This window comes from Malus sylvestris, chromosome 17 (assembly GCF_916048215.2).
Source record: "Malus sylvestris chromosome 17, drMalSylv7.2, whole genome shotgun sequence".
NCBI lineage: Eukaryota > Viridiplantae > Streptophyta > Magnoliopsida > Rosales > Rosaceae > Malus > Malus sylvestris.
The window spans coordinates 31984406-32011943 of record NC_062276.1 but is presented as its reverse complement, the minus strand read 5'-3'; the positions used below and the strand labels follow the sequence as shown (position 1 = coordinate 32011943).

Here is a 27538-nt window from a genome sequence, read left to right as displayed (position 1 = left end):
AAGGTTTGTGGCTCTATCATGTGTTTTGTATATGTTTCATATGTGTTTTGTGTGTCTTGTGTGTTTCATATATTTTGTGTTTATACATCTCTATCATGATTTTCATATTCTTCCATAGTGTTTCATGAGTTTCATGTATCGATTTAGTGATTTTTCAATATTTATCGGAATTTAAATATTTTGAGTTAAAATGTTCATAAAATTAATTTATGATAGTCTACATAATGTTTTTTAAAGTTAATTTAAAAAAAATAGGCTAAATTCATTATTTAATAATCTGGGGCTAAAATTATAGGCCAGAAGGGTTGGAGCAGAAAAGCTGTTTCTGAGTTAAAACCTAAATTTTCTATGCTAAAAATTTTATGTTTTAGGCTTAGGATTGGAGATGGTTTTAAAAATGTAAAAAATTAACATCCTTCGAAGATAATATTTTACTATTAAATAGCTTTCCGGCAAACAAGATACTAACAATGCCCATTTCAAGGCATTTTACCTTTCTCACTTTAATGCTATTTGCATTTAAAAAATAATAATAGAAAATAAAAAAAGCAATGTTGCACCCTCTTTTGATGTAAATTTACACTAAAAATGCCCAATAACCCTCTTAGGTTCTCCCTTTAAAAGAGGAAACTTAGATAAACTACATACACTCTCACATTGACGTCTCGATCAAATAATATAATACGATTTGCTAATCTAACTTCATATGACTTTGTGTTAATAGATCAAAACACCACCGTACCAGCATGAGGGAGGGTGAACAGAAAATTTTGCTCAAGTAAATTTCGGATTAAGCTCAACTGCTCGAGCATAGGGGAGTGGGTGAATGGTAACCTTTGGGTTCTTATCCTTTTTTAACCGAGTTTTTCTTTTAGCCACCAAAACAGACGATATTGGGAAAGAGAGATTCAAACGCTCGACCTCGGGTGTAGTTTTTGGCCGGAAAAACTTTGTCACAAGAACAATAAAAAGGACAATCGGAGAAACCGACACCAGAATTACAGCAACTTTGAGAAACAAAGAGGACCACATAAACATTTGAACAGCTAAAGAGAAGATGGCAAGCAAATACAAAGACGAAAACTGCACCGGGGAAGTATCATTGAACAAAGGCTAGAGGAAAGAACGAATTGAAGAAACATAATCTGCAGTCATAGAAGGAAAATTTATGAAATTCCAATCCATTAGTGTCTAGCAGGGGCACATACGAAAACAAAAGCTTTCGACAAAACCTCAAGGACCAGCCAAGACCACAAAAACTCGAGGACCAGCTAGAACAAAAACTCGACAAACCAAACAAGCTTTTCAACTGTCCTCGTATCCTAAAATACAAGCGAGATAGTTAGTTGTGGCACAAAACAAGTTAATCCTCATCCATCCCTGCAGGCTGATCTCTCTTACTTGGGCCACCTGCTGGTTTTGCCATTATAATCTGCAACACGGTCAAGGCATTGTCAAAAAAAATATCAGCTGCCGCCTTTTTTTATCTTACTACTATTTACTTATATTTATTAAGGTAATCATAATGAGCGAAATATTTGAAAGCAGCCGTCAATTTATATGCAATAGTTGCGATAAGGTGGGCATCCTTACGAGAAGATATATTGGTAACGATGCACTTCGGGACCAAAAAAATCATTGACCAATAGTTACTAATTACTTACTTGATCTACTCTTAGGACAGTGCAGGCAGCATCCGCAGCATACTTGAGAGCAAAGAACCTGTAACAAACATCACAAGAAAGGTCGGGCCAAAAAGGAAAGAATAAAATCCCAAGACGAAATATGGACGCCTAATATCACATATAAAGAAAAACAACATTGGGCAAGAGTTTACCGAAAAATCTAGTGGTTCAACATATAATTTTGATTTCAATGAATCAAATAAAAGATCTACAATTACAAATATTCCCTTGTGTAAGGAGTAATTGGCCAACAAATGAACCTAAACTGATGAACAACTACAGATGCAGAAGGAACTCATTGACTATTCAATTTCAAAACCACCAAAAAGGGCATGGAAATTCAAAGTGTCCTCTACAAACAAATTCTAGACCCAAAATTTAATGTACAAAACTTAATCTTCATGAACAAAATCGCATCAAGCATCACAGTTGTAAGTTGTAACAATGCACAATGAAATCCGTTCCCATAAAAACTTGACTTGAAAGATGACAAAGAAAGCTTACTTAGTTATGTGGAGGTCCCAAACATTAATAGTCGACACATCTTTGCAACGGCCTTCCTCCAAGTCAATGCCTGCTTTCGTATTTCCTGATGCATGTTCAGCATAGAGAGAAGATATGATCTCCATTGCATTCTTCCCAGCATTCTCAGCCAGAGTTTTAGGCACCATCTCAAAACTTTCGGCAAATTTTGCTATAGCATACTGATCCAATCTGCAAAACCAGTGTTTCTTTAGTGTGTTACTTATTTCTCTCACGCCCGGATTCTATTTTATGCTGTCAGGGACAACGTTACAAGCAAATTACAAATCCAATATTGCAGATCAACCTAATTAATCTAAACGAATCATATCAAAATTCATGATTTCTAACCCACACCGTTTTTGGACCAGAACATCCATGACATATCTGTTTTTTTTCTGTTGTTTTGCTTTTGCAGCTAGTCATATTTCCTTTACGTTTTAATTTGGTTGGATCATTTAAAACTGCAACTGGTGTTCCTATCTAGTTAGGTTGTAATACCCCTGACGCTTCTTTAAGGTGTCACTGAAGTTCTACGATGTTTATTCCGATACCACTGAATACATCTTATGTACTTAGAATGTACCTCATGACGCATTTTCAACAGAATATCTTATATGGTATGACTTTCCTTCTAAACAGAATCTTAATAGCTAATTCCACCTCATTTGAGGATTAAATCATTACTTATTGTTGATCATTTTTGTCTGACTAGCAGAAATCTCCATGTGTATTATGTAATTCAGTTGAACTAAAATAATTCAAAAACAGAGACAATTTACCCTGTTTCTTTAAAAGAGAATTCCTTCACTCTTCTAGCTAACTCAATTTCAGTAGCAGCAGCTCCAGGAACAATGCGGCTATCCTTACACATGGCCTGACAATGAAATGCATTAGGAAAGCAAGAAATTACTTTCAATGGTTTGGACACCTGAATACAGAACTACTTCAAGAGTTCCAGAGAACAATATGCCTCCAGTGATTGCTAAAACAAGCCAGCCAAACAACACAGAAAACTCTTAATGCTCCACATAAATTACCTTGTATGTGTTCACTCCATCATCAACTGCTCTTTCAAGGTCATCTAATATACTATCAGTACTTGCCCGTAGAACCACAGTAGCTACTGAGTTCCCACCTTCTTCATTCTTCACAACAGTGACCTACATAAAAAATCGTTAGATGTATCAAGAAGATGAAAAAGAAAATAACCGAGAACAAGATAATTTTGATACAGTACTAGGTCTAAGGAAACATCTTTTCAGCATACCCTAACACCAGCAATTTCCTCTACTGCGACAGAGTCAGCATATCCCAGATCATCTGGGTTAGGCTGGCTAAGCTTCAACTGTTGCAAAAATACTTTGTAAGATTCTCATAATTAAGAAACATTCAACAAGGTTCTCACAAATCAGATTCATGTGAGATTACCATGGCAACAGCACCAGTTGTACGGCAAAATCGTCTCAATTCAAATTTTGAACTGATTTTCAGCACCATGAGCCTGGAATCAAGAAATAACAAGTTAAAACAGAAAAAGAGCTCAAAGATCTCTTAAGAGATTTGAATACCTTAAGATGGGTATTGAAGGGTTTATCTGATTCTACGGACACAAGTGTCAGTTTATGCTGCAACGGTTGGAAAGGATAAAAAAAATATGACAAGATGTTGATACTTACTTGTACCGCTCACAGAAATGGAGTGCCATCTCTCCAACTGCTGCTCCACTCACAATTACCTTGGCACCAGAATCTGCAACTGCTTTAATGAGCTCCTCAATTTTAGCTTCTTCAGTTTTTGCATAATTTTCAAGCTACATAATGACCAAGAAAATCATAGTTAATGAGATATCAACCACCTTAAACCTAACTTTGCAAACAATGGAAGACAAAAGGCACACAACTTTAAAATACCAACTACAGAAACAGACATCAGATATATTGCTAATACCCCAGGAGAAAATAGATCAAAACATTTTAAAATAAGAAATACCAAAAAAAAATTAGCTGCAATAAACTGACACCAGCTCAAGTACTATGGACCTAAAGGCAAGCATATTAACACACCAAGAGGTCCAATACATTCTGTTACAAAGGGATAGAAACTATATTTTGTGAAACTTTTCCAAAATGAAAGTAAAACAGACTTAGATATAGTAGTAAAGTGAAATCACAGAAACTGGTAAAACACATTAGAAATCATCACTTCTTCATGTACAGCCCTTTAACCAAAAGACAAACTAGGGGAGATTAAAAAGAAATAACAAGGACCACTTCAAGAAGAGTACAGAGTGTTCCAATCATGTACAAGCACAATAGAAATAAATTAAACCTTATGAACCATATGCATACGAAGAACTTAACTAGTTGCACATATAAACTAAGTATTCAAGAAACTGCCACCAAACATGACCTTTATGGGATCAATTGCACATATAAACTAAGTTTTTGGTTGCAACATAAAAAGAAAAATCGAACTTTTGCTACATAGAATTACAAACAATCTCCCATTCCTCCAGAACAACAAACACACACAAACAGACCTGGTCAGCAGTATGAATTAGAACAGTTCCTTTGGTCTCAGTTGCAGAGGTATCAACTCCACCCGCAAACACAGCAACCTGAAAAGGTTTAACAGAATATACAAGCTCATAAACTTGAACCTTTCAAGCATATATTTAGACCGCGTAAAGGTAAAGGGTTTTTATAATAAGAGATAGCGATCACAATACAGAAAACAGGTATGATCAAGCATAAAGTATTATAAACTACAATTGAAGAAGATTCAAAAGTTAAACGGCACCAAAGCACTATAAAGTTAATAATATTATTCAAATCGCCAATACAAACACACACTCATGTTACTAGCTTACGAAAACAAGCAAACTGTTAGCAGATATACGTGAAGATAGAAAACTAAATTCCAAATAGTCAACGTGTGGTGCATTTTCTGAACTTCAATACATGAAGAAGAACATGTTATGACAAGAAGGCTGCTGCAAATCTTGAGCATAGCATATTATTGAATGCAATATGCCAAAAATTAGTGTTATCAAGGTAATAACATGAAATCAGAAGCCCTAATCACCACAATTAATAAAATAAAAAGAACACCATTTTCTCTGGTACCCAACAAACCAGGCCAACATTTTTCCTGATTCCAAAAGTTTGAAGTATGAAAAATAGGGAAGAAGGCAGTGTGTAAGTTCACACCAGACCAACACCTACTTATTCTAACGGGTATTTGCGTTGAATCATCAATTTTACATCATAATCATTCAACAAACCTACAATTTCCATAGATTTTTCAAAAGTATCTTCAACCATACTGACTATCACAAGCAAATAGCAATTCCATTTGGCAACTGCCTTTGGCCAACATAAACTACCTTCAAGGACATTTATGGTAACGAAAAGGTATGAAAATCATGCTCATTTTCTTATAATCATTGAGTTGCTTCTTCCCTATACCCAATATTTCATGCTGAAAGTTTCAATGATGTTTCGTCCATCATTTACAAGCTGTTCCAAATTTGATATGAGATCCTCAGTATAGTGTCCTCACAATACCAGTAATTTGTGCCTTTATATCAAAATCCAGAGTTAACGGATAGTGAAAACTCCCTAAATGGTGCTAAAAAGACAAGAGTAAATCTGACAAAGTTTTTAATGGACCATGAGAAATGAAACTCATCATATAAGGGTATATCATGTATATCTTATGCAAAAGTTCAAAAGCAGATGTGTAAAAGATTGCTAACCTTGGCCTTCTCAATTCGCTTTATACTCCCCACAGCATCAGTTTTCAACACCATACCTCGAACTACTGTACAATTATGCAAACCCCCTCCTGCAATCTTTGCAACACGTACATTATCCACATTGAAGTTTGCTGGGTTCTTGGGGCATACTTGTATACATGCCTATATCGTCCAATAAAAATGTTTATCATTAGAACTTGCTAACAAACAGTGACATGCTATACTTCTTTCCTTGGCTTCAAAATAATTGAGTAGCTGACATAGAAATTAACCAGTATTACAAAAGGGGAAACAAGTAATTATTACATCGGCAACAAGTGAGGACAAGATATCTTCTTGGCCGAACTGCTTGCTGGCAACAGCAGCTCTCATTCTAGAAACCACTTGTTCTTTGTTGCGCACGTCCATAATCTCGGAACCTTCCTCAACCAGTTCATCTAAGACTTCAAGCGTCTGAAATATTCAAAAAAATGGAACAAAACTCAGAACATTAGAATTCTAATAACAGATAAAAATCAGAAAGGGGGATTGAAAAACCTTTTTTATGGCTTTGTTGTATCCACTAATGATCTCACTCGGGTGCAGACCCATCCTGATAAGCTCCTCTGCGTTTTGAAGGAGCTCCCCGGCAAAAGAAATGGTGAGATTAGCCCCGTCGCCGATTTCTTCCTGCTGAGCCCTGCCTGCCAAAACCAAAATCTTGGCAGCAGGATGCTGAACCTCCAGTTCATTGACAATGGTGGCGGCATCATTTGTCACAAATAGCTTGTCCAAGTGATTGATTACCATCTTATTCATACCTGATTAGTGAAAAAGTGGACAAATAATTCAAAAATTAAAATTAAAATTAAAAAGTATGCTTGCAAGTATCGGATCCACTAAAGAGATCCACCAAAAGGGTCTGTGATTTGTAGTCAGTAGAGTAAGAAAAGGAATACCATTGGGACCGAGAGAAGTTCTGGTGATGGTGGAGAGTTGCTTGCAGGCATCGATGTTCTTCACCACCGCCTCGTCCAAACCGGAGAGGTGCTTGTGGCCCTCCTTCAGCATCGATTGTATTCCGTAGGGCTGCATTTTGAACTCTTTTCTTCTTCTTCTTTCACTACTCTTTCTTTCTCACAGATTCTGCAAAACCCTAACCCTAGAAATGGCTGCCTTACAAAACCCTACTCTCTGCAACTGAAGACGTTTTCTTTGAACTCAGACTGCGCGGAGCTCTTTTTCTTGTCAAAGGATGCGGCTCCTCTGCAGTTATGCCTTCTGCACTTGTTTGCCTAGTACGAAATCTGCATCCTTCAACTAATCCAATGGATTGATCGGTTGCCAGGTCATTTGAAACAACTCTTGTTAATTGGAGAAATAATCCCTCATGGTGAATCGGTGATAGGGTATTCATAAGATAACCCTCATGGTAAAAAATTAAAATTAAATAAACTCATATGATAAAGTCTACTAGGATTTACGTCCAAAATTGAAGGTTTCGTCACCAAGTCAATTTTTGGATAGCTTGTGTGGAGCCAAAAATAATCACAAGGCGACACGTGGATTTTTGACAAAAAAAGACAAAACTACCCTTAAGGTATACCGGGATTCCTACGTGCAATCAGCAGACAATTATCCTTCAACCAAGTCAAAAGTGCCCAAAATAGGTATCAACTTAAAACCTAATTTATTCATACATTTCCCATTTCATTATTTAGCTAATCAATTAGCTAAATACTTATTCCTTTCATATTTCCTAAAATTGACTAATTAAGGGATTAATTACCTAATCAATCCCTTAATTATCAACTAAACCTCCAAATTATAACCAAAAACCCACTAGGGCCGGCCATGCCCTTTATTTTCTGTTTGTTGCTGCCATTTTCTCCCCCTTTTTATGACATTCAAATAGCTAGTTAATTAGGTTATTACTATTTGCTAATTAACTAGCCAATTATTTCCATAACTCCCCAAAATAACTAGCCCATTATCTCCATAACCCCCCAAAATAAATCACCATTTCCTCTCCTATAAATTGGGTCCCATTTTCACAAAATACTAGTTCCAATTCTCTTACAAAAAATCCCAAATATTTTAAACACTATTTCTCTCTAAAATTCTAACTTTGGCATCGGAGGTTCTTCGGCCAAAGCCCACCCCCCCATTCATCGTGGGCGCGTGAGGCTCTTGGCCTTAACCTAAGGTGCTAGTTGTTTTGTAGGTGCAAAATCGTCCAAGATCGAAGAGGAGAAAATTTGCATCCACAGCTTGCATGTGGAGACTTTTAACGAACAGTTAACGAAACTTTTAATTTTGGACTTGAATCTAACAAACTTTATCACAAGGGTTTAATTCCTAAATGTTTTTACTATGAGGCTCTATTCTGAATACTCTATCACCACAAGACCAAAATTTCTTACACGAAGAAATACCTTCACATGTTCATTGACTGTAATCTGCACACTTGTCGAATCCCTCGTCGAGATGCAACTCTAAAGGCTGTTAAGGTGGCTTTGTTTGAGTGGGGGGTGGTGGTGTACCTGCAAAAAAAAGTACTCTGACGCCCACGTCAGTCAGGATGAATTAGTATTATCTAGTCAATGGTTTTAGATTGTGTACCTTGTTCTCTATCTCAACTCCCTTTTTATATAACTATGATGCTTGAGGAGCAAGTATCACTCCCCCGATTCTCATTCCATCTCCAGAAGTGGAGGTAGTTACTCACCTCCCTCTACCCCTCTTTTGGGCTTTGCATTCACGAATTTGACCCGTATTTTCCATGTTTTGCATCTCATATGTATACGAAGGACAACTAATATATCATGCACATGGGTTGAGGGCACATTTCTTGTTGGTTTTGAAGAACAATGTTTGAGTTAAAATTTCAACTTTGGAAAGACTCGATGGTATCTGGAACAAACAACGACAATATCTGGATGTGAAATGGAAAGTTTATTTTTGTTGTAGAACTTAAAATGAGTTTTTGGACTAAGTAAACGACATCGAATGGCTAAAATCCTCATACATCACAGTAAATAAATGAGTTTTAACTGGGACATCGCGCTCTTTCCAATAAGGTATTATGAGCCTGAAACGAAGTTCGGGCGACAATTTCATAATTCCCCGATGTGTGTAAATGACAAAATTACCCTTGAGCCACGTCGGAACTCCCATGCGCAAGCAACAGGCAATCATGACTTAATCAAGATCAAAAGTGATCAAAATGGGTATTTATTCAAAACATATTTTATCCATCCTCATCAAATCATCCCCACAGGTAACCCTCAATTATTCATTCAAATTAGGATTAATTACCTAATTTAATTTATTAATTTCCTAATTAATTAATACTTTTCTAATTAATTTCCTAATTTATTGCAAGATATTATTTTGACATAATATCTTGCAATTACACCAAAAAACCACCATAAGTGCCCGGACCCCTTTTCTCCAAATAAGGGTCGGCCACACCCCTATAAATAGCTATCAATTATCCCAAAAACCTAAGTTGAATTCTCTTCTAAAATTCTCCAAATTTCTCTAAACACTTTATCTCTTAAATTCTAAATTTGACATCGGAAGTTCTTTGACCAAAGCCGTCCATTAATCGTGGGCACGCGAGGCTATTGGCCTTGACCTAAGGTGTTAATTGTTTTGCAGATACATTTTCGTCCAAGAAGGAAAAGGCGGAAATTTGCATCCACAAATTAGTGGTTTCATTGAGAGTTTGATTCACAAGCTCAAAAAAGTATCTCGCATTCAACGTTTCTAATTTCTCGTTCATTTGTAGATTTTTCGTACATTCTTATTACTATAATTTTTTATAAAATTCTTTGAATAAACGTAAAAGAAAAGTACAATGACTAGAGATTCGAAAACCACAACGAAGGGAACTTCCAACGTTCATGAGTTTGGACCACGGTGATCTACGAGGCTCAAGATTATGACCTAAGTTTAGTTGTTTAACTATTTTTAATGACCTAAGTTCTACTTGCTTTGGCTTACTATCTATGAGGTCAACAAACTCTTTTATCTCTCTTTTGCTAGGAAACCTTTGAATATTTTTATTATTATCTTCTAACTAAGATGTAATATAATCTAAATTTTGTCTAATTATCCTTATGGAATTTTTCTGAAAATGTTCTAACAACTGGTTTAACAAATGATTATGCTTATTATTTTCTAATTTTATATTTTCTGCTTGACTAATAATAAGATCTACAATACTATTGGTTTGCGGATTTTCTTCACTGTGCAAAATATGATTATGCTTTCTTGATGGAAAATAACAAACTAAACTATTTTGGTCTAAAGTTATTTTTCTTTTTTGAGGTTCACTAATTTCTAAATTAAGATAATCTATCATAAACTACAGTCTACCCTTCTCTAGAGTTACAGCTAACTGGTTTCTTAAAAACTCTCTTTCTTATCTCAAGGTCTCTAAAGCTTGATCTGTTGTTCTTTTTGCTTCTAAAACTTTATGGTGCACTTCTGTGTTATTATATTTACGAATAAATGAAGGATGTTCAAGATAGCCAAGATAAAACTTTTGCTTCTTCAAAGTACTGATAATTCTTTTGGATATATATGTTAATCTTCTCTTTGTGCTAGTTATAGTTGGATGTCTGGGACAATAAATACATGGTAATTGTGGTTGACAGGGTCTACAGGGACAATAATATATGTTGTTCATACATAATAAACAAATATGATATCAGTTGTATCAATGACTTCTATCCTCAAGGTACTTTACTATTATGCTTATATTATTAAAATGCTAAACTTGGCTCTGATACCAAATTCGAAACGCATGCTCCGTTAAATAGTCGGATAACCATTATAACAACTAGACATAGAACCTTGCACATGGAACTCGACATGTTTCAGCATGACGACCACTCACAGTACAAGTATAAGGCCTTAACGGCTGAACTCAGAGGTACGAAGAACTCAGAGGTACCCTGGTTAATGTCCAGTTATTTGTATGGCAAACATTCAACTATAACAGAGTGCTCGAACAAAGTATGATCGTTAGTTTAGCAGGTTAATAATATAACCACAATAGTGTTTCCCTGTTTTGGACTAGAAGTCTAATTAAACAAACACACTAAATAAGGAAAAGAAAATTTACTTAAGACTTGAAGATTGTTTGAATATGTACACTTGAACTTTTATTGATATATGGAATGTTTACAGAGATAGTTGTTTACAAGAAAGTGATTACAAAGAAGTGTTTACAAGGATGCTATGAAGGCTACGAATCCTTGAGTGTATGAAGTGAGTATGGTGTTTTCAGATGTTGAGAGATGTGTGTGGTATTCAGGTGTGTTATGTATGGGAGGAAAGGCTCCCTTATATACAAGATTTAATTCTTCAAAGACAAAATAATATTTCATCTATTTACAATTTTTGAATAGTGACAGCACACTGTTTTTGAAAGCTGTCAGCACTGTTTATGAAAGCTGGTTGTCTTGTCTTTGCTTGAATGTCATGTGAATTTATGTTGTCTTGGTTGCTGCAGTGTTTGCCACATTTTCTTTTGCATGTGAATCTATATTGTCTTGGTTGTTGCCACATATCCTTTTGCATGCAAATGCTTTATGAAAATGTCAATCTCATTTTTCTTCTTTTGGATGTATCCACATGAACTTTGCATAAAATTGACCCAATCTTGTACATATGTGTGAAGGGTAGGATCGGCATTTAAAAAAAAATATGTCCTGATGATTAAAAGTAAAGTTTTGAGGGTGTTTTGGTTAGTTTTCCATTTATTTTATTCTAGAAACATACCGGCCATTAATTGGGTTTTCAGGTTTCGGGGTAGGATCCTGAGTTTGATAATGGAATCTCAACTATCTTTATGGTATCAAAACAAGTTGTTCCACGCGTAAAGCTGTACGGTGATACGTGCTCCACATCACCCAAGTTGTATTGTTCATGTGTTAGGCTTAAAAATTAGTCACACGTAAATATGCGTGTTGAGAATAAATCTCATATTGATATGCTTATAAGTAGTTATGCTACTCCTCTTATGATTTTATGATGGAATATTAACTTTTCATAGTATAGTTCAAATAGAAAGTCATAAAACAAGTAGCTGGCAAATCAAAATTGATATTGGCACAATTTGCAAAATTAGAAGTCTCTGCAAAATCCGATTTTGATCTTGAAAGTAAAACATATTATGGTTGTTTTGGTTGCATCACAATGAAATAATGTTTGAGTCGTTGCATCAAGTACTAACCCAAATTGAGCAATGACTGTCACTTCACGATATTGTACCACACGTAATGGAGCCGAGTGAAACAATGCAGGAATTGGATCCTCTCCGAGGCAAACCCTCGAGATCCTCTTAATCAGGGTTAGTGGGTTGTTGAAATTTTATCCAACAGCTACAATTATTATAATTTTTAGAGAACTCACCTATTTGTAATTGTTGGATAAAAATTCAACGGCGCATTAACATCGATTAGAGGATCCAAGAGGTTACCTCGGAGAGGATCCAATTCCAACAAAGTAACCAGTTCGATGAACAGTTGCAGCAGCAATTATTCACGAGGTGACACGTTTTCCCTGTATGCTTGCCGTACTTCGCCACTTCCCACGATGGAACCACCTCGGGTCCGTCCACATTCTTAGGAAAACGTTTGGCTCTGAAAGTGCCATCTCAGCATCCCTCCCTTCCACGCCAAAACTTCTTCCACCTCAGAATTTTCAAATATTCCAAATTTATCTCCCAAAAATTAAAATATCCAACTTTTTTACTTCTTGTGTTTCAATATTATTCAATTTGGCCCGAAGCAATAAGCTGGAGTTGCAATTTGCATGCTCGTCAATGGCTCAATTACTGACCCCATCCCCAGTGTTCACTGAAGCTCTCAAGTTCCAAAACCCATTACCGAATGGGTGCTCTAGAAGCCCCCGGCGCATGTTAGCCAAGCCCGGCAGTAGCCTGACTTTGATGGGTGGTCATGGCGGCGGCCGGAGGAGGCGTAGAGGCTTTAGCAGGCTCAGAGTGGCAACCGACGACTCACCTTCAACGAACGCCGTCGCTGATGACTACTATTCCGTCTTGGGATTGGTATGCTTAATAATGCTGTACTCTTTTTATTAAATTCCATCTGGGGTTTTGCTTAAGGGTTTGTATTCAATTGGAATTTTGAAAGATTTTAATTCTTTTAATGAATCTAGAGGAATCAATCAGGATTTTAAGTATTGAAATTAAACGTATATTCAATCATAATTTTAAGATAATTTATTAAAATCCTTAGAAATCCGGAGTATTCAATTAAAATTTTAAAAAAGTTTATAATATTTCAGGTGTATTCAATTAAGATTAGAATTTAGAGAATTTGGAAAAGTTGAGGAATTAGAGAGAATTGGAGAGATTTTGCAGTGTGTTTTAAACATCAACAAATCTCACATCTTTCTATGAGATTTCGAGGGAATTGAATCAAAATTTTATATAGAATCTCTACAAATCAGTTAAACTCCTTAAAAATCCATGGATTTATAAATTCATGAAAATCTCTCAAATTGCCAATTGAATACACTCCCCTAAATTTGCAAAAAAAGTATGCTTCTGAGCAAATTAATTAGTTTAATTTTTGTGGGAAAATCCAAAAGTTCATATTTTTTATGAATTTTGAGGAGTTGGGTTTTGTGCGAAATGCTTAGATTTTGTATGTTATGCTAATAACAGCTTCCAGATGCAACGCCGGCACAAATAAAAAAGGCGTATTATAATTGTATGAAAGCTTGCCATCCGGACTTGAGTGGTGATAATCCAGACACCAACAATTTCTGCATGTTCATCAATGAGGTCTATGAGGTGCTCAGTGACCCCGTGCAACGCATGGTTTACGACGAAATTCACGGCTATGCTTTGACAGCAATCAATCCTTTCCTGAACGAGTCTGCACCAAAGGATCATGCATTTGTTGATGAGTTTAGCTGCATAGGCTGCAAAAACTGTGCCAGCGTTGCCCCAGACGTCTTTGGAATCGAGGAAGACTTTGGAAGAGCCCGAGTATACAGTCAGTGCGGGAGCGTAGATTTAGTTCAACAGGCAATTGATAGTTGGTAGGTACTTTGACATCGGTTTTTCGAATATGATGAACATTTTGTGACAAACTGATTAGTCCTACTTCCATTTTTGTCAATTGTATTGTGTGTTCAACTAAGACATATATTAGGAATCAGGCATCTTTGTATTTTCATGGTTTGCGTGTAAATAGGTAGAAACGGGACACACTTCACTGAAGAGCGTTACTTTACATCAAATAAGAATTTGACTTCAGACTTGTTAGAAGAGTCTTCCTTAAAGCTCGTGAAAGTATTTCTGGTTTTTGACAAATAATCAAATCATTTTTCTACAAATTTCAAATTTTTCTGCAGCATCAAATTGTTTTGTTTTCGTGCATGCTTGTACTGCTTTCGCAAATTCGACGTTTGAAATTTTCATGTCACTGGATAGTTGTCAATTGTACTATCAGATGCCTGGAAATTACTAGTTGTCCTTGATTATTAGTTGACAAATTCTTCTTTGTTTCAGCCCTGTTGATTGCATCCATTGGACTTCTGCTGCTCAACTATCATTGCTCGAAGATGAAATGCGCAGAGTAGAAAGAGTAAACGTACGGAAAGCAATCATTATAATGTTTGAATTGTCCAAGCTTTATATTTTTACTAATAATTATATGCACCTTCTTTATCACCATTTTGAAATCCTTCGATGCGAATAGTTTTCTTAGCTGCTTGGTCGTACTAATCAATTCTGAGTCTTTCTAGTTATCTAAACTTTGACCAAAAGAGCTGCGTTTTATACTTTTTTCTTATTCGTTTATAACTTCTGTAGCTAAAAGTGTACTGTGGATGGTCAGGTTGCACTGATGCTCGCAGGTATGGGCTCATCAGTGGATGTTTTCAGAATGGTATGTTACTCGTTCTTTGTATTATACATTGTCTATGATTTTTCACAACTTTCAGTTAATGACCTGAAGACATTTTCAAACTACTTGTTTCACTTATCTTTGCTTTTGTGCCTTGAACTACAATGTGTTGGCATATTATCTGAATTCTGCTAAAACGAAGTAGAACCAGGAAGTTTATTCCTCGTAGCTCTTGAAACACTTCTGATGTAATCAAGAAGCAAATCAAAAGAAGAATGTATAAATATTTGTTATATGTTCTTAAACTCATCTGCTTAGATGAATCTTTGGGATGAAATTATTTCTAGCTTATTTTCATTGTCGCCATAACTAGCTTAGCAATTTTCGTTAATGTGGCAGGCAAGTTCTCGGTGGCAAAAGAGGCAATCACAAGTCTTGGTAGGAGCACCCTTTTCTTTTTTGTACCTTCAGCTAATCTAATGTTTTGTGATTTCTTTTGCTATAAAGTAAAATCGGTAATACTCAGTGTGTCGGTTGTATGAACTACCAAGGATGAATCCTTCAATATTCTGATCCAAAGAGCAGGCTTATGAAATTTCAGTTTCTTCTGATAAAGAAGAAAACAAAAACCTTGAGTTGCCAATTTCTGTGCTGCTGTTCCCTCTAGGCAGAAAAAATCTCGATCGCTGCTTACAAGTTTTTAAAGTACCAAGTGCATTTATGCTTTGAGTTATGACATTTCACAAACCTGGGTTTATTGCAGGAACAAGCTCAAATTAGGATGAAGAAGAAGAAGAAGGATTCAGATAAAACAGAATCATACTGGGACAACATTTGGGGTAACACCAAAGAGTACCAAAATTCAGGTAAGTGCAAACCTGTAGAAAGAATGATATTAATAACTAATGTTTGAAATATCAATGTACAGAAGAAACATAATAGAACTTACTCGACGTGAGTACCATCCACCCTTTCTTCGTTTCTCACCGTTTTAACCTCAAGAATGTCCAATGTATTAATCGCAATATGTTTTAAAATTTTGTCTCTAAGAGGTTTTTACATTTTGATTTATATTCCTTCTCAAGGTGTAGCGCCATCTCTTCCTTGTTGAGGTCCAATCGAGTTAGAATCAACTTATTTGGATCACCAACTGTTAACAGAAGTAATTTTTTTCGTTTGCTGCTGTGCTCATATACCTGCATAGCTGCCTTGTCCAGATAGATGTTATTTCAAATGGGTAATGTGTAAGACTCAGAAAGGCTTTCCATGTTTGTCGTTCTTTTTCTTATCATTCCGACATGCTTTCTTCCTCGAGCAAAAGTTCTAATCTCCCTTGGGTGCCGGTTAGATTTGCATCTTCGGAATCTTACGCACCAGTGGTTCTTGCCGAATCCCGCCTCAGCTGATATTGGCTTTTCAGCATAAAGTTATTATCCTCCAAACTTCAACTATCCCATCAAATATTGATATTACATGGTTGTAATGATTTGAGTCACTTTATCGTTAGGGCACTCTTCCGAATCCGAGTTTGGGATGGAATAAGACCCAGCCGTAGAGTCCCGGTCCGCCAGGAAGAGGGATTTTCTACATGAACATGTTTAATGCTTCATATGTTATGGACGTATCAAAGTCTGAAGTTAAATTTGAAATGTGTATTCTTTTTTCAGAGGAGGAAGTGAAAGAAAGATCAAGGAGAGCGGCAGCAGCAGCTCGAAGATGGAGGGAGTACTCAAGGAGGGGTGCTGATAAGCCTCCCAGCTATAAACTTCCGGAGGCCGTCTCCAACGACGAAAAGTGACCAGATTAATCTGTAGAGGACCGACACCATTGAAGTTATATCATCAAATGTAAGTATTAGCCAATTTATAGCTTAAACTGGTGTAAATTTGTAACCATGTAAACTTTGAAGAGATCTGAAAATCTGCGTAATCAGTATAAGTAGCTATCAGATTACCAGAAGATTGATCTGTAAGTTAAAAAAATGAAAAACAAAAAGATAAGATATACATATAGAAGCATTCTGCGTATACGCGAGGTTTTCAAGCATCATGGTTGACGTTATTTCTTGTTTCTCCAAGACTCCATCCAGAATCCCAGCACGACATAGCATCATGTGTAGAGCCACATGGTCCGGGCACACTAAAAAATCTCTTCAGGAAATAATAATCGCATGAATTATGGAGTGGTACATGGTTTCTGAACTCGGTGAGCTACAGGAGGGTTCAGTGACAAAACCGGAGATGTAGTTTAAAAGTTGGGACTGCCCTCCGGTGCCCTACTGTTTTGTGTGGTCACGGTTAAGCTAAGTTAATATTTTATATTGTTTTTTTTATAGAGATCGTACCCAGTGCACAAGGCTTCCGCTTTACGCAAGGTCTGGGAGAGGTGAATGTCGGCTAGTCTTACCCCCATTTTATGGAGAGGCTGCTTCCAAGTCTCGAACCCGAGACCTACCGCTTATGGGCGAAGGCACTTGCCATCGCACCAAGTGCGACCTCTGTTTTTTTTTATAGAGATAACAAGACAAAAATGAATAGTAATATAAATTGTTTACGTGACTTAACCATAACCACACAAACAGGAGGGCACGGGCAGTGGGAGAGCAGACAATCCTTGTCCTAAAAGTTGTAGTAGTACAGGATACGACTGAAAACATATTACATACAACAACTAAGGTGTAGTAGAGTCGATGTTCATGATTTTTGCAAGTACACAAATGAAGCTAAAATACTATAACAAGCTACGAAATATGATCCGGCGGCCACAAGTTCGGGTATACAAGGAAACGAACCCACCCAACGTTCAATATACAGACCCTGGCCTGGCCTATTAGACAGTTTAGCCAGCAATGTATCTGAAAAACTAGTTTTTTTATCTAAAGACAGATTCCGGTGATCATATACAGAGAGCGGCATAAAAGAAAAGCCCGAAAAAGAAAAGCACGAAAATTACCAGTTCTAGTTTGAGCAGCATCCAATTCTCTTGAAAACAGAACCATCATCTTTGACATTTATGGTCTGTCCTTTAGACGGAACAGCAGAAGCGCTTCCATTGTTGCCTGCCTCGACTGCCCTCTTGCTTACCACCCGGTATATTTGAGTCAAGACTTGGGTAAATGCACTTTCTACGTTGGTTGCTTCCAACGCAGAAGTTTCCATGAAGTAGAGGGACTCTCTTTCGGCAAAAGATTTACCATCCTCTTTTGAGACAGCCACCAGATGGCGAAGATCTGATTTGTTGCCGATGAGCATCACTACAATGTTGGGGTCTGTATGGTTCCTCAGTTCCTTCAACCACCTTGCTACATTCTCAAATGTGGCATGCCGAGTGACATCATACACTAGCAAAGCACCAACAGCCCCTCGGTAGTATGCACTTGTAATGGCACGGTACCTATAACAATAAGGAATTTAGTGGAAACTATGTAATTTAGAACTTAACAGCAATTTTACAACTTCAAACAACAACTTGCAATTGTAGCTAGAGGGCCATTTGACCCTGCAATGGATGTAATTTCCGCTTGAACATGACGCCCAATGTGAGGGAGATTCAGACCACGGCAACATATCTGCAATCAACACTTTTACCCAAATATAACTCCAACTATTTACAGTTCCTTTTTTTTAGATCGTATTAGAAAGCTCTATGGTCTAGCAACCGCTACAGTACATCATGGTAATCAGTGTAGCATACACTGAACAACGGAATAATACACAAGACTCCAATCCCGGGCAGTATCAACAACAGATTAGCCAGCTGATTTATCTTTCCCCCACTGGACCTTGTGAGCCAAATAGTGTTTTTCGCCAATTCATATCATGCTTTTCCTTGAGAAATAACATTCTCCAACTAGACTCAATAGAATTCAATCACTTGCACACAGCTAACACGTCATAATGTTTATACACATGACATGAACATAATCAGTAACTTTCGCGTTTTCAACAAAACTATATGAAAGTCAAAAGCAGTTGCGAACAATACTTAGGTACAAAACTTCTTGTAACACGACAATTAACTCATAGGTCAGAAGTCTGGTCATAAACAAAAGCTACAAACACAGTGAGTTCAAAACCAAATAGTTTTCGCAAAGCAAACTTCAAAGTTACATTTCATAAGCCAAAGACCGTTTCCATGAAATTAGGCAAAAATAATTGGCCATCAACAGCACTGCAGAGTTGCATTACAATTCAACAAAACACAAAACTGAAAATTTTCAAATTCCTTTTCTTTTCCTCTGAGGATTGGTTGGTAGGCAATATTCTATTCAAATATAGTTCAGGCATGACTCTTTTGTGGTGAGGCGATGGAAGATATCGACCATTTTTCAAATAGTATCTTTTCGTTAGAGGTGTCAGGATGTGTTGACATGGCCTGCCCAAACACCCTAAACACAAACCTTTTTCTTGATTGGGCTCTACATATAGAGAACAAGCAACAACAAAAAGGAAATAACAATATTAATTTGTCAGAAAAACTGTTGGTGTGTAAGCAGCTCTTGGAACACCTATATGCAATGATACCGAGGAACAAAAAGCCTAACCCTATTCAGGCCATTAGTAATGCTACTAATTGTCTCCCAACTTTGCCATAAGATACAACACCACACAATAGAGGAAAGAAAAAACAAACACATCCCCTCCCACAAAGGGGATCAAATGGCAACCCCTGAAGGAGTACTTCATTAAACACAATTTGGATTCTCCAGTTTAGAGAAGCAATCAAGCCATGTCTGGAGACCCAGACTACAGAACTGTCCCAATCGCAGAATGTCAAGCCTTGAAGGAGGGATTTCCATGAAAAGTGAAATAAGGTTGGACGAAGAAGCAAAACAGAAGGCCACTCTAAAGTCCAAACTAGTATTTTGAAAGCTCCACGAGCAAAAAAATATGCTATGGCAGCTGGGAGTGGTCAAGAGAACATCTTCCTCAACCAATTATATATACAAGTATCAACGTATCCTTTCCTCAAGAAAAAGAGGACTGCAATAATATGAGTATGCAAAACTTCGCAAAACTACAGGTAAAATTTCAAAATAAGTGGTTAAAAATTAGGGAGACAGAAAAAAAAAACTCCATAACCCCCACGAAATTTCCGAAAACAGGGGAAAACCCTTTTGATAAAACTGAATCTTGGGCTCTTCCTGTTCACCTCAGATATCAAACTTGCACACAAAACAATCTGTCAGGCTTCATATATTAATATCAGAAGAAATTCAAAGGATAACCCTACTGACTATTGAGCATACAATTCAATCAAAACTCGAGCCAAGAAATTATATCAAAATATTTCCAAGTCAACTCAGCTAAAAGAATCAAAAACCCAAATCAGAAAAACTAAAAAAAAATAAGGAGAACAGATAGAGGAAAAAAGAAAGAGGAGGAAAAATATCACCTTTCTTGGCCAGCAGTGTCCCAAATCTGAGCTTTGATGAGCTTGGAATCAACGGTCAAAGTCTTGGTGGCGAACTCGACACCGATGGTAGACTTGGACTCCAAATTAAACTCGTTCCTGGTGAACCTGGAAAGCAGGTTCGACTTTCCCACCCCAGAATCCCCAATCAATACCAGCTTGAACAAGTAATCGTACTCATCGTCACCTTTGTACCCCGCCATCTATGATTTTATATCAATTATTCAAATATTCAAATCTCAATCAATCAATATATACATGTATATGTATATATATACATACTTCTTCTTGCTGAGAGAGAGATGAAGAGCAAAGAGACAGCTTTTTTCTTGGTTTGGTCTAACAATTGTGGAAGATAGGCATCATCGCATGTGTGAACGGGGATGTGGTGGTCATTGAATTATTTTTTTATATTTTTACTTTTAAGAAAGACAAAGATTTGGGTTTTTAATTTTGAAGAATTTTCACTTTGCTTGCTGCCAATCTACTTCTTTTTTCTTTGGAGGCAGATTGTCTGCCCCTATTATGGTGTCCTTCCAATCCCCTTAAATTTGTGTGGTCATTATTAAATCACGTCAATATTTTATATTAATTTTTGGGTAAAGTACAAAAAACTACCTCAACTATTGGTCTCACGACACTTTCATACCTCATCTTTTTAAAATGACAATGTCATACCTCATCTTACGAATTTGTGCCAATGTCATACCTCCGTCAATTTTTCTGTTAGTTTCTTTGTTAAGTGCTGACGTGGCTAGATACAGGCCACTCACTAATCCAACTGGATTAAAATATAATTAAATATATTTTTTAATAATTAAAAATTAAAAAAAATTATATTAAATCCCTCTCTCTCTCCCCTCCCTCTCACCTCTCTCTTCTCTGCATCCCCAAAACCCCTTCCCAACCGACTCCCCTGTCCCCTTCCCACCCGTCCCCCCCAACCTTCCTCCTCCACCCTCTCTCTCCCCTCTATCTCTCTCACATCTCCCTCTCCTCTCCACCGTAGTCTCATTCCTCCCCACTTTTCTCTCTCGCCGTGCCCAGAACCCCCTAAACCCACCTGGATTTTTTCATCTACCCTTCTTTCTCGGATCTACCTGCAAGCTCCGACCCGTTTCTCTCTCCCACTCCATTGCCCACCGTCGATCCACCGTCGTCGCCTTCTCCGAAGCTATTAAGGAGAAAGGGAGAAATGGAGAGCTGTCAAGGTCGGGGCCGACAAGGTTGCCGTCTTCCCCTAACCCAGACCCAGATCCCACCCCAAACCAGCCACTCCCATTCCGACCAGGTGCCTCTCTTCTCTTCCTCCGCCGCTCTCTTTATTTCTAACCTACAAGCATGCATCAAAAACAAGGCACCCACCAATTTCATTTCCTTTCTCCCACATTTTCCAAGCAACCAAACAAAGCAAAACCATTCAATTTTTCCCAAAAAAAAAAGCCCAAGTTGTATTCATAAGAGACTCGGCAGCGGTGGTGGGCACATGATTGCTGCTGCGTTTTGCTGGGCTTGAAGATGGTGCTGGGTTGCGAGAGCAAAGGGAGGTGGTAGAGGCGATCCTCAACTTCTGCAAACCCGACGACGAAGTCGATTACTTGGTAATCGTGGGGCGACAAGGCTGTCAAGGATTCGTAGAAGTAATCGAACCCATATGGGTAGTTTGGTAAGGAAAGGGAGGAGATCAATGGAATGAGTGGGTACCCGGAGAGGGGCGAGGTTGGTGTGCCGGAGATCGGCGACTTCGATGTCATCAGTTAGAATGAGGAAGAAGGTGATGGTCATTGGTAGATGGAGTCGATAATGAAGATGAGACAAAGGAGGGTGAGTGCGAGTTGCAGATGAGAGAAATGTGGGTGGGGTTGCAAATGAGAGAAGGGAGAAAGGGGGTGGATGGGGAATAAAGAGGGTGGATCAAATTTGGGGAAGACGGGAGAGGGAAAGGAGGTGAGTCCCCATGTAAAAAAAATATTAAATGATTTTAATTTTTTAGTTTTTAATATTTAATTAATTTTTTAATATTTTATTAATTTATTTCAGCCGCATCACTATTTAAGCCAAGCCACGTCAGCACTTAACAGAGAAACTAATAGAAAAACTGACGGAGGTATGACATTAGCACAAATTCGTAAGATGAGGTATGACATTGTCATTTAAAAAAGATAAGGTATGAAAGTGTCGTAAGACCAATAGTTGAGGTAGTTTTTTGTACTTTACCCTAATTTTTTTTTTATAAAGATAATGAGACAAAAAATAATAAGAATATAAAATGTTGACGTGGTTTAACCGTGACCGCACAAATAGGAGGGGATGAGAAGGGCATTATAACAGGAGGGTAGACAATTTGCCTCATTTTTCGTTATCCAAAGTTTTCAAATTTGAATTTTATAAATGGCAATTTTGTAACCAAAATTAAAAGGAAAACTAATAAAAATGATTTGAAAATTTTGAGTTTTAATTATAACGATAAAATAAAGGGTAAAGTTAATAGTACTGGATTAACTTTTAGTGTAAAAATATGATTTTTCATTAAAACGAACAGTATCAGAAATTTTTCGTTAAAGTTCATAAAATTAAATTCAAAGTAAAAGGTTTTTGGAAGGTTTTGAAATGGAAAAGAAAAGAAAAAAGATGGACTGCTTTTCTGGTTGCCCATCTAGCAAGAGAATAAAAAGCCCAAAGATATGAAAGAGTAATAAAAAGTTAAAAACCCTAACCCCCGGAACACGTTTGATATCATGTCATATTACAAATAGTTAAATTTTATTTTCAAGTGTCTAATTAATTATGTAATTCAGTACTACTGTTTGGTAGTATTCCTATTCACTTGAAAGTAAAAGGTATTAGATTTGAATATCGTGAATGGTAAATTCAATATAAATTAGGTTGCTCCTTGTGTGGTTTGATCGAATTTATCCTTGTCTTAGTATAAAAATATCGATATACTCAAAAAGAAAAAATCTAATTAACTGTATTTTGATATTTAGTATATTAAACTGTGTTCTTGTAAAACTAAATTTTTTTACCAAAAAGAGGTCTTCGTCTCTTTCTCCTCAGCTTTCCATTTTCTGATATGACTAGCGAGTGTGACCTTAAAATTTGACAAAATAGAAATGAAAATTATAGAGTATCTTTGGGTTCAACGCAAACATTCAAGTACAATCAAACATTATTTGTAAATTTGAACGTAAATAATGATATATTCTGTGCGTTATGATTTAAAGGAGATGATCTTTTTTGGATCCATTTTGTGGGAATTTTAGGGATCTCCATATCTTAGTCGTTCATCGTACATTGTGCAATTAGTTTTCGTCAGATACTATTTGTGCTTAATTTTAAATAAAAAAGTCAAATGAATTTTGACCGCATGATACACTATGAGTGGCTAAGATGTGCGGATCCCTAGGATCCTCACAAAATGGATTCGGATAGGATCCAATTCCCAACTGGATAGGGTTTTTTTGGGATTTGAAAGAAAAGATACTTACATTCAAATTCAATCATCAATTCTAACCGAAATTAATTATCAAACAAGATTTCAATATTCAATTTTGGAAAAAACCGAAAACAAAAAATGAATGGTTATCAAACGATCTTGGTTATAGACTAGATCACAAAGGTTGAACAACTCTACAAACATTTTCGATTATGAGGTGTATATGAGGATGCACCTAAAACCAACGTCACTCTACTCTAACTTACAAACTAGGACTAGTTTGGTATTGCTGTGTTGTGAGAATAAACAGTTGTGATATAAAAGAGCAGAATGTTTGGTAAATTTTTTTGTAAACGTGATTTTGGAAAAAAAAAAAGAAAAAAAAATAATGTTATGATGTTTGGTAAACTTTTATGTAAAGCAGTTGTACCTGTATAAAATGACAAAAAATGTTATAATGTACCAGTATTTTAATTTTCTTAACAAATAAATGATAGGAAATATAATACAATAATGATCTAATATAACTTATTTTATTTATTTATAATTTTTTATTTTAATCTCTCTTTAGAATTCTAGAAGCATCAGACTCTCTGTTTTTAATCTAACCTATCCTCTCCATCATTTTCACCGTCCGATTCTCATGCAACCTCTCCTCCCTCAATTTCTCCGTCCTCACTTCCATTTTCTCCATCACCACCTCCACAACCACCACCCAGTCGCCACAACCCCCTCAATTTATTTCCTGGGTTTCTTTCATTTTACCATTCTGCCATAATAGATTTAAGATTGAAGCTTGAAGGTTTGAAGGGAGCTGAGCTCAATTTGCAGATAATCCGTGCCTATAATTCAAATCCACACACTGCCAAACAGAGCACGCCATTAATGGATTCAAATACCCACCAACCCAGTTGCACCAACGAATTCTGGGTAGCTCAGAATTTGCTCCGAGCTCCCTCCTCACCAATTTCATCTACGGGGTGTCACTAGCTTGGGGTGGATGGGTGTGGCAGATGGGTGGAGGGGGCGATTCTCACTCGGATTCTAGACTGGTTCTTGCTCGAATTATGGGTTGATTCTCACTCGGATTATGGGATTCGAACCAATCGGCAAATTTTCAAAAATGGTTCCTTAAAAAGATTGAATATTTTTCTTATTTGTGCATTTGGAGGATCTGGAAAGAGAAAATGGATGAATGTTGGTGTAGTGGTGGTGGTCGGTGTTGAGCAAGGAAGAGAAGTGAGACGCGAGGGGTGAAGGTAGGATTGCCATTTGAAAACTTTCATTAAACATTACTGTTAACCCGTGTTGCTGTGATAAAAAGCCGGTTTTTGAAAGCAGCACATAACTGTTTCCACTTTACAGATGTTTCTCACAACAATTTTGGAAATAAGTGCTTTGTTGTTGAGTTACCATTGGGCTCAACTTTTTATCATCCCAGCTTTTAAAAAAAAATTAAGCAGTACCAAATCAGGGCTTATATACTTAGCATTATGGTTTAATGATATTTTTCTTTACTTATAAAATATTTACCTTCACTTGTAAGTAGGCCTGGCAAACGGGTCGTGTCTGTCGTGTTCGTGTCGTTTTCGTGTAACACCTGTTATCTTAACGGGTCGTGTCGTGTCACACCTGTTATCTTAACGGGTCCTTAACAGGTCGGGTCACTTTACCCAACGGGTAAAGTGACCCGACCCGTTATGACCCATTATGACCCGTTAAGAAAAATATATTTTTTTCTTAAATTTGCACATACCACACATTACCACATAAATATTACTTCAAAACATTAAAACATATTTGTCATTTAAGTACTACATCTACACTCGAAAATAAGAGCCTAATAAAAAAAACATCCATACACTAGTCTATTACAAAATATTAAATGTGCAAGGATATGCAAAATGAAAGAGTTTTTGTTTTCAAGGTTGTGAAGCCTTTCTCAAAAGTTTAAACCTTGCCAATAGAACTCAAAGTTTGAATGTTATTTCTTTTACAAAATCCTCAATTTTCATCGATCATCATGGGGAAATTGTATTGGAACTTTGGCTTGATCTATTGCCTTCAAGAGTTCTGTTGATGATGTTTTCAGTAAGGTTTTCTACGTCAGAACTCTATTCCGCATAAACTAAGTATAGAAAAACCAAACATTAAAAACCATTCAAATTATACAAACAAGATTGACGGTTGGATCATTGAAATTAGTTTCATAGAATTTGTATCTCATCCAAACCATAGATACTTAGACTTTATTTATACTTTCATTAAGTATAACATAAGATTTTGTGGTATCCACTTGTGTAAATATTTTAAATTGACGATCGAATTCATTCATTGTATTCGTATAGGGTCAACAAGTGTGGTTGTAAAAAATCATCAAAATCGGAGTTAAAAAAACCGTTAAATCGTGATTTTTTGTTTTATAACCGTCGAAAAGTTTTGTCTCATTACTTGATCTCTGAATGTTTGTTTTTTGTGATTTTTGGCGTATGCGATCTCGAAGCATATACAAACAAGTTTGACGGTTGGATCGTTGAAATTAGTTTCATAGAATTCGTATCCCATCAAAACGATAGATTCACTAACACTTACAGTTTATTTATACTTTCATTAAGTAAAACATAAGATTTTGTGGTATCCACTTGTGTAAATATTTTAAATTGACAATCGAATTCATTCATTGTATTCGTATAGGGTCAACAAGTGTAGTTGTAAAAAATTATCAAAATCGAAGTTAAAATAACCGTTAAATCGTGATTTTTTGTTTTATAACCGTCGCAAAGTTTTGTCTCATTACTTGATCTCTGAATGTTTGTTTTTTGTGATTTTTGGCGTATGCGATCTCAAAGCATATACAAACAAGTTTGACGGTTTGATCGTTGAAATTAGTTTCATAGAATTTGTATCCCATCAAAACGATAGATTCACTAACACTTAGAGTTTATTTATACTTTCATTAAGTATAAAATAAGATTTTGTGGTATCCACTTGTGTAAATATTTTAAATTGACGATCGAATTCATTCATTGTATTCGTATAGGGTCAACAAGTTTAGTTGTAAAAAATTATCAAAATCGGAGTTAAAATAACCGTTAAATCGTGATTTTTTGTTTTATAACCGTTAAAATTTTTTGTCTCATTACTTGATCTCTGAATGTTTGTTTTTTGTGATTTTTGGCATATGCGATCTCGAAACATATACAAACAAGATTGACGGTTAGATCATTGAAATTAGTTTCATAGAATTCCTATCTCATCCAAACGATAGATACTTAGAGTTTATTTATACTTTCATTAAGTATAACATAAGATTTTGTGGTATTCACTTGTGTAAATATTTTAAATTGACGATCGAATTCATTCATTGTATTCGTATAGGGTCAACAAGTGTAGTTGTAAAAAATCATCAAAATCGAAGTTAAAATAACCGTTAAATCGTGATTTTTTGTTTTATAACCGTCGAAACGTTTTGTCTCATTACTTGATCTCTGAATGTTTGTTTTTTGTGATTTTTTGCGTATGCGATCTCGAAGCATATACAAACAAGTTTGACGGTTGGATCGTTGAAATTAGTTTCATAGAATTTGTATCCCATCAAAACGATAGATTCACTAACACTTAGAGTTTATTTATACTTTCATTAAGTATAACATAAGATTTTGTGGTATCCACTTATGTAAATATTTTAAATTGACGATCGAATGTATTCATTGTATTCGTATAGGGTCAACAAGTGTACTTGTAAAAAATCATCAAAATCGAAGTTAAAATAACCGTTAAATCGTGATTTTTTGTTTTATAACCGTCGAAAAGTTTTGTCTCATTACTTGATCTCTGAATGTTTATTTTT

General features: G+C 36.3%; 3 protein-coding genes and 1 long non-coding RNA gene across 5 annotated transcripts; 1 reads left to right on the top strand and 3 right to left on the bottom strand.

The window, feature by feature from the left end:
* Positions 1-1130: 1130 nt before the first annotated feature.
* On the bottom strand, positions 1131-7183 carry LOC126610248 (T-complex protein 1 subunit theta-like). Its single transcript, XM_050278258.1, has 13 exons — positions 6906-7183; positions 6505-6767; positions 6274-6420; positions 5968-6129; positions 4750-4827; positions 3887-4020; positions 3639-3711; positions 3478-3555; positions 3248-3370; positions 2990-3084; positions 2190-2399; positions 1665-1722; positions 1131-1432 (listed from the first exon to the last, which is right to left on the bottom strand). The coding sequence occupies exons 1-13, from the start codon at positions 7039-7041 to the stop codon at positions 1364-1366; spliced, it is 1626 nt and encodes a 541-aa protein (XP_050134215.1). The 5' UTR covers positions 7042-7183; the 3' UTR covers positions 1131-1363.
* A 5528-nt stretch (positions 7184-12711) lies between these two features.
* Positions 12712-16867, top strand: LOC126610249 (chaperone protein dnaJ C76, chloroplastic-like). Its single transcript, XM_050278259.1, has 7 exons — positions 12712-13030; positions 13652-14031; positions 14504-14585; positions 14832-14882; positions 15240-15278; positions 15604-15706; positions 16508-16867. Exons 1-7 carry the CDS (start codon positions 12785-12787, stop codon positions 16636-16638), a joined length of 1032 nt encoding a protein of 343 aa, XP_050134216.1. The 5' UTR covers positions 12712-12784; the 3' UTR covers positions 16639-16867.
* A 682-nt stretch (positions 16868-17549) lies between these two features.
* On the bottom strand, positions 17550-20688 carry LOC126610257 (ras-related protein Rab11D-like). Of its 2 annotated transcripts, XM_050278270.1 has the most exons (3): positions 20535-20688; positions 20235-20455; positions 17550-18233 (listed from the first exon to the last, which is right to left on the bottom strand). In XM_050278270.1, exons 2-3 carry the CDS (start codon positions 20453-20455, stop codon positions 17798-17800), a joined length of 657 nt encoding a protein of 218 aa, XP_050134227.1. In that variant the 5' UTR covers positions 20535-20688; the 3' UTR covers positions 17550-17797. The 2 variants fall into 2 exon arrangements, with proteins under 2 accessions (XP_050134227.1, XP_050134226.1); XM_050278269.1 differs by having other exon boundaries at positions 20235-20655.
* Positions 20689-25450: 4762 nt separating this feature from the next.
* LOC126610264 (uncharacterized) lies at positions 25451-26081 on the bottom strand. The gene is made up of 2 exons (XR_007618450.1): positions 25964-26081; positions 25451-25528 (listed from the first exon to the last, which is right to left on the bottom strand). It is a non-coding gene; the product is annotated as an uncharacterized LOC126610264 (long non-coding RNA).
* Between the last annotated feature and the right edge of the window lie 1457 nt (positions 26082-27538).

What these genes read in the sequence shown, in the direction of transcription:
- LOC126610248 (XM_050278258.1), bottom strand. Translation starts at nt 7,041, where the DNA reads ATGCAGCCCTACGGAATACAATCGATGCTGAAGGAGGGCCACAAGCAC. An exon ending in CAACTGGTGCTGTTGCCATG is followed by an intron (nt 3,556 to 3,638) that starts GTAATCTCACAT and finishes TTTTTGCAACAG; the next exon opens with TTGAAGCTTAGCCAGCCTAA. An exon ending in TTCTCTTTTAAAGAAACAGG is followed by an intron (nt 2,400 to 2,989) that starts GTAAATTGTCTC and finishes CTGGTTTTGCAG; the next exon opens with ATTGGATCAGTATGCTATAG.
- LOC126610249 (XM_050278259.1), top strand. Translation starts at nt 12,785, where the DNA reads ATGGCTCAATTACTGACCCCATCCCCAGTGTTCACTGAAGCTCTCAAG. An exon ending in ACTATTCCGTCTTGGGATTG is followed by an intron (nt 13,031 to 13,651) that starts GTATGCTTAATA and finishes TGCTAATAACAG; the next exon opens with CTTCCAGATGCAACGCCGGC. An exon ending in CAGTGGATGTTTTCAGAATG is followed by an intron (nt 14,883 to 15,239) that starts GTATGTTACTCG and finishes TTAATGTGGCAG; the next exon opens with GCAAGTTCTCGGTGGCAAAA.
- LOC126610257 (XM_050278270.1), bottom strand. Translation starts at nt 20,455, where the DNA reads ATGGCGGGGTACAAAGGTGACGATGAGTACGATTACTTGTTCAAGCTG. An exon ending in GACACTGCTGGCCAAGAAAG is followed by an intron (nt 18,234 to 20,234) that starts GTGATATTTTTC and finishes TTATTGTTATAG; the next exon opens with GTACCGTGCCATTACAAGTG.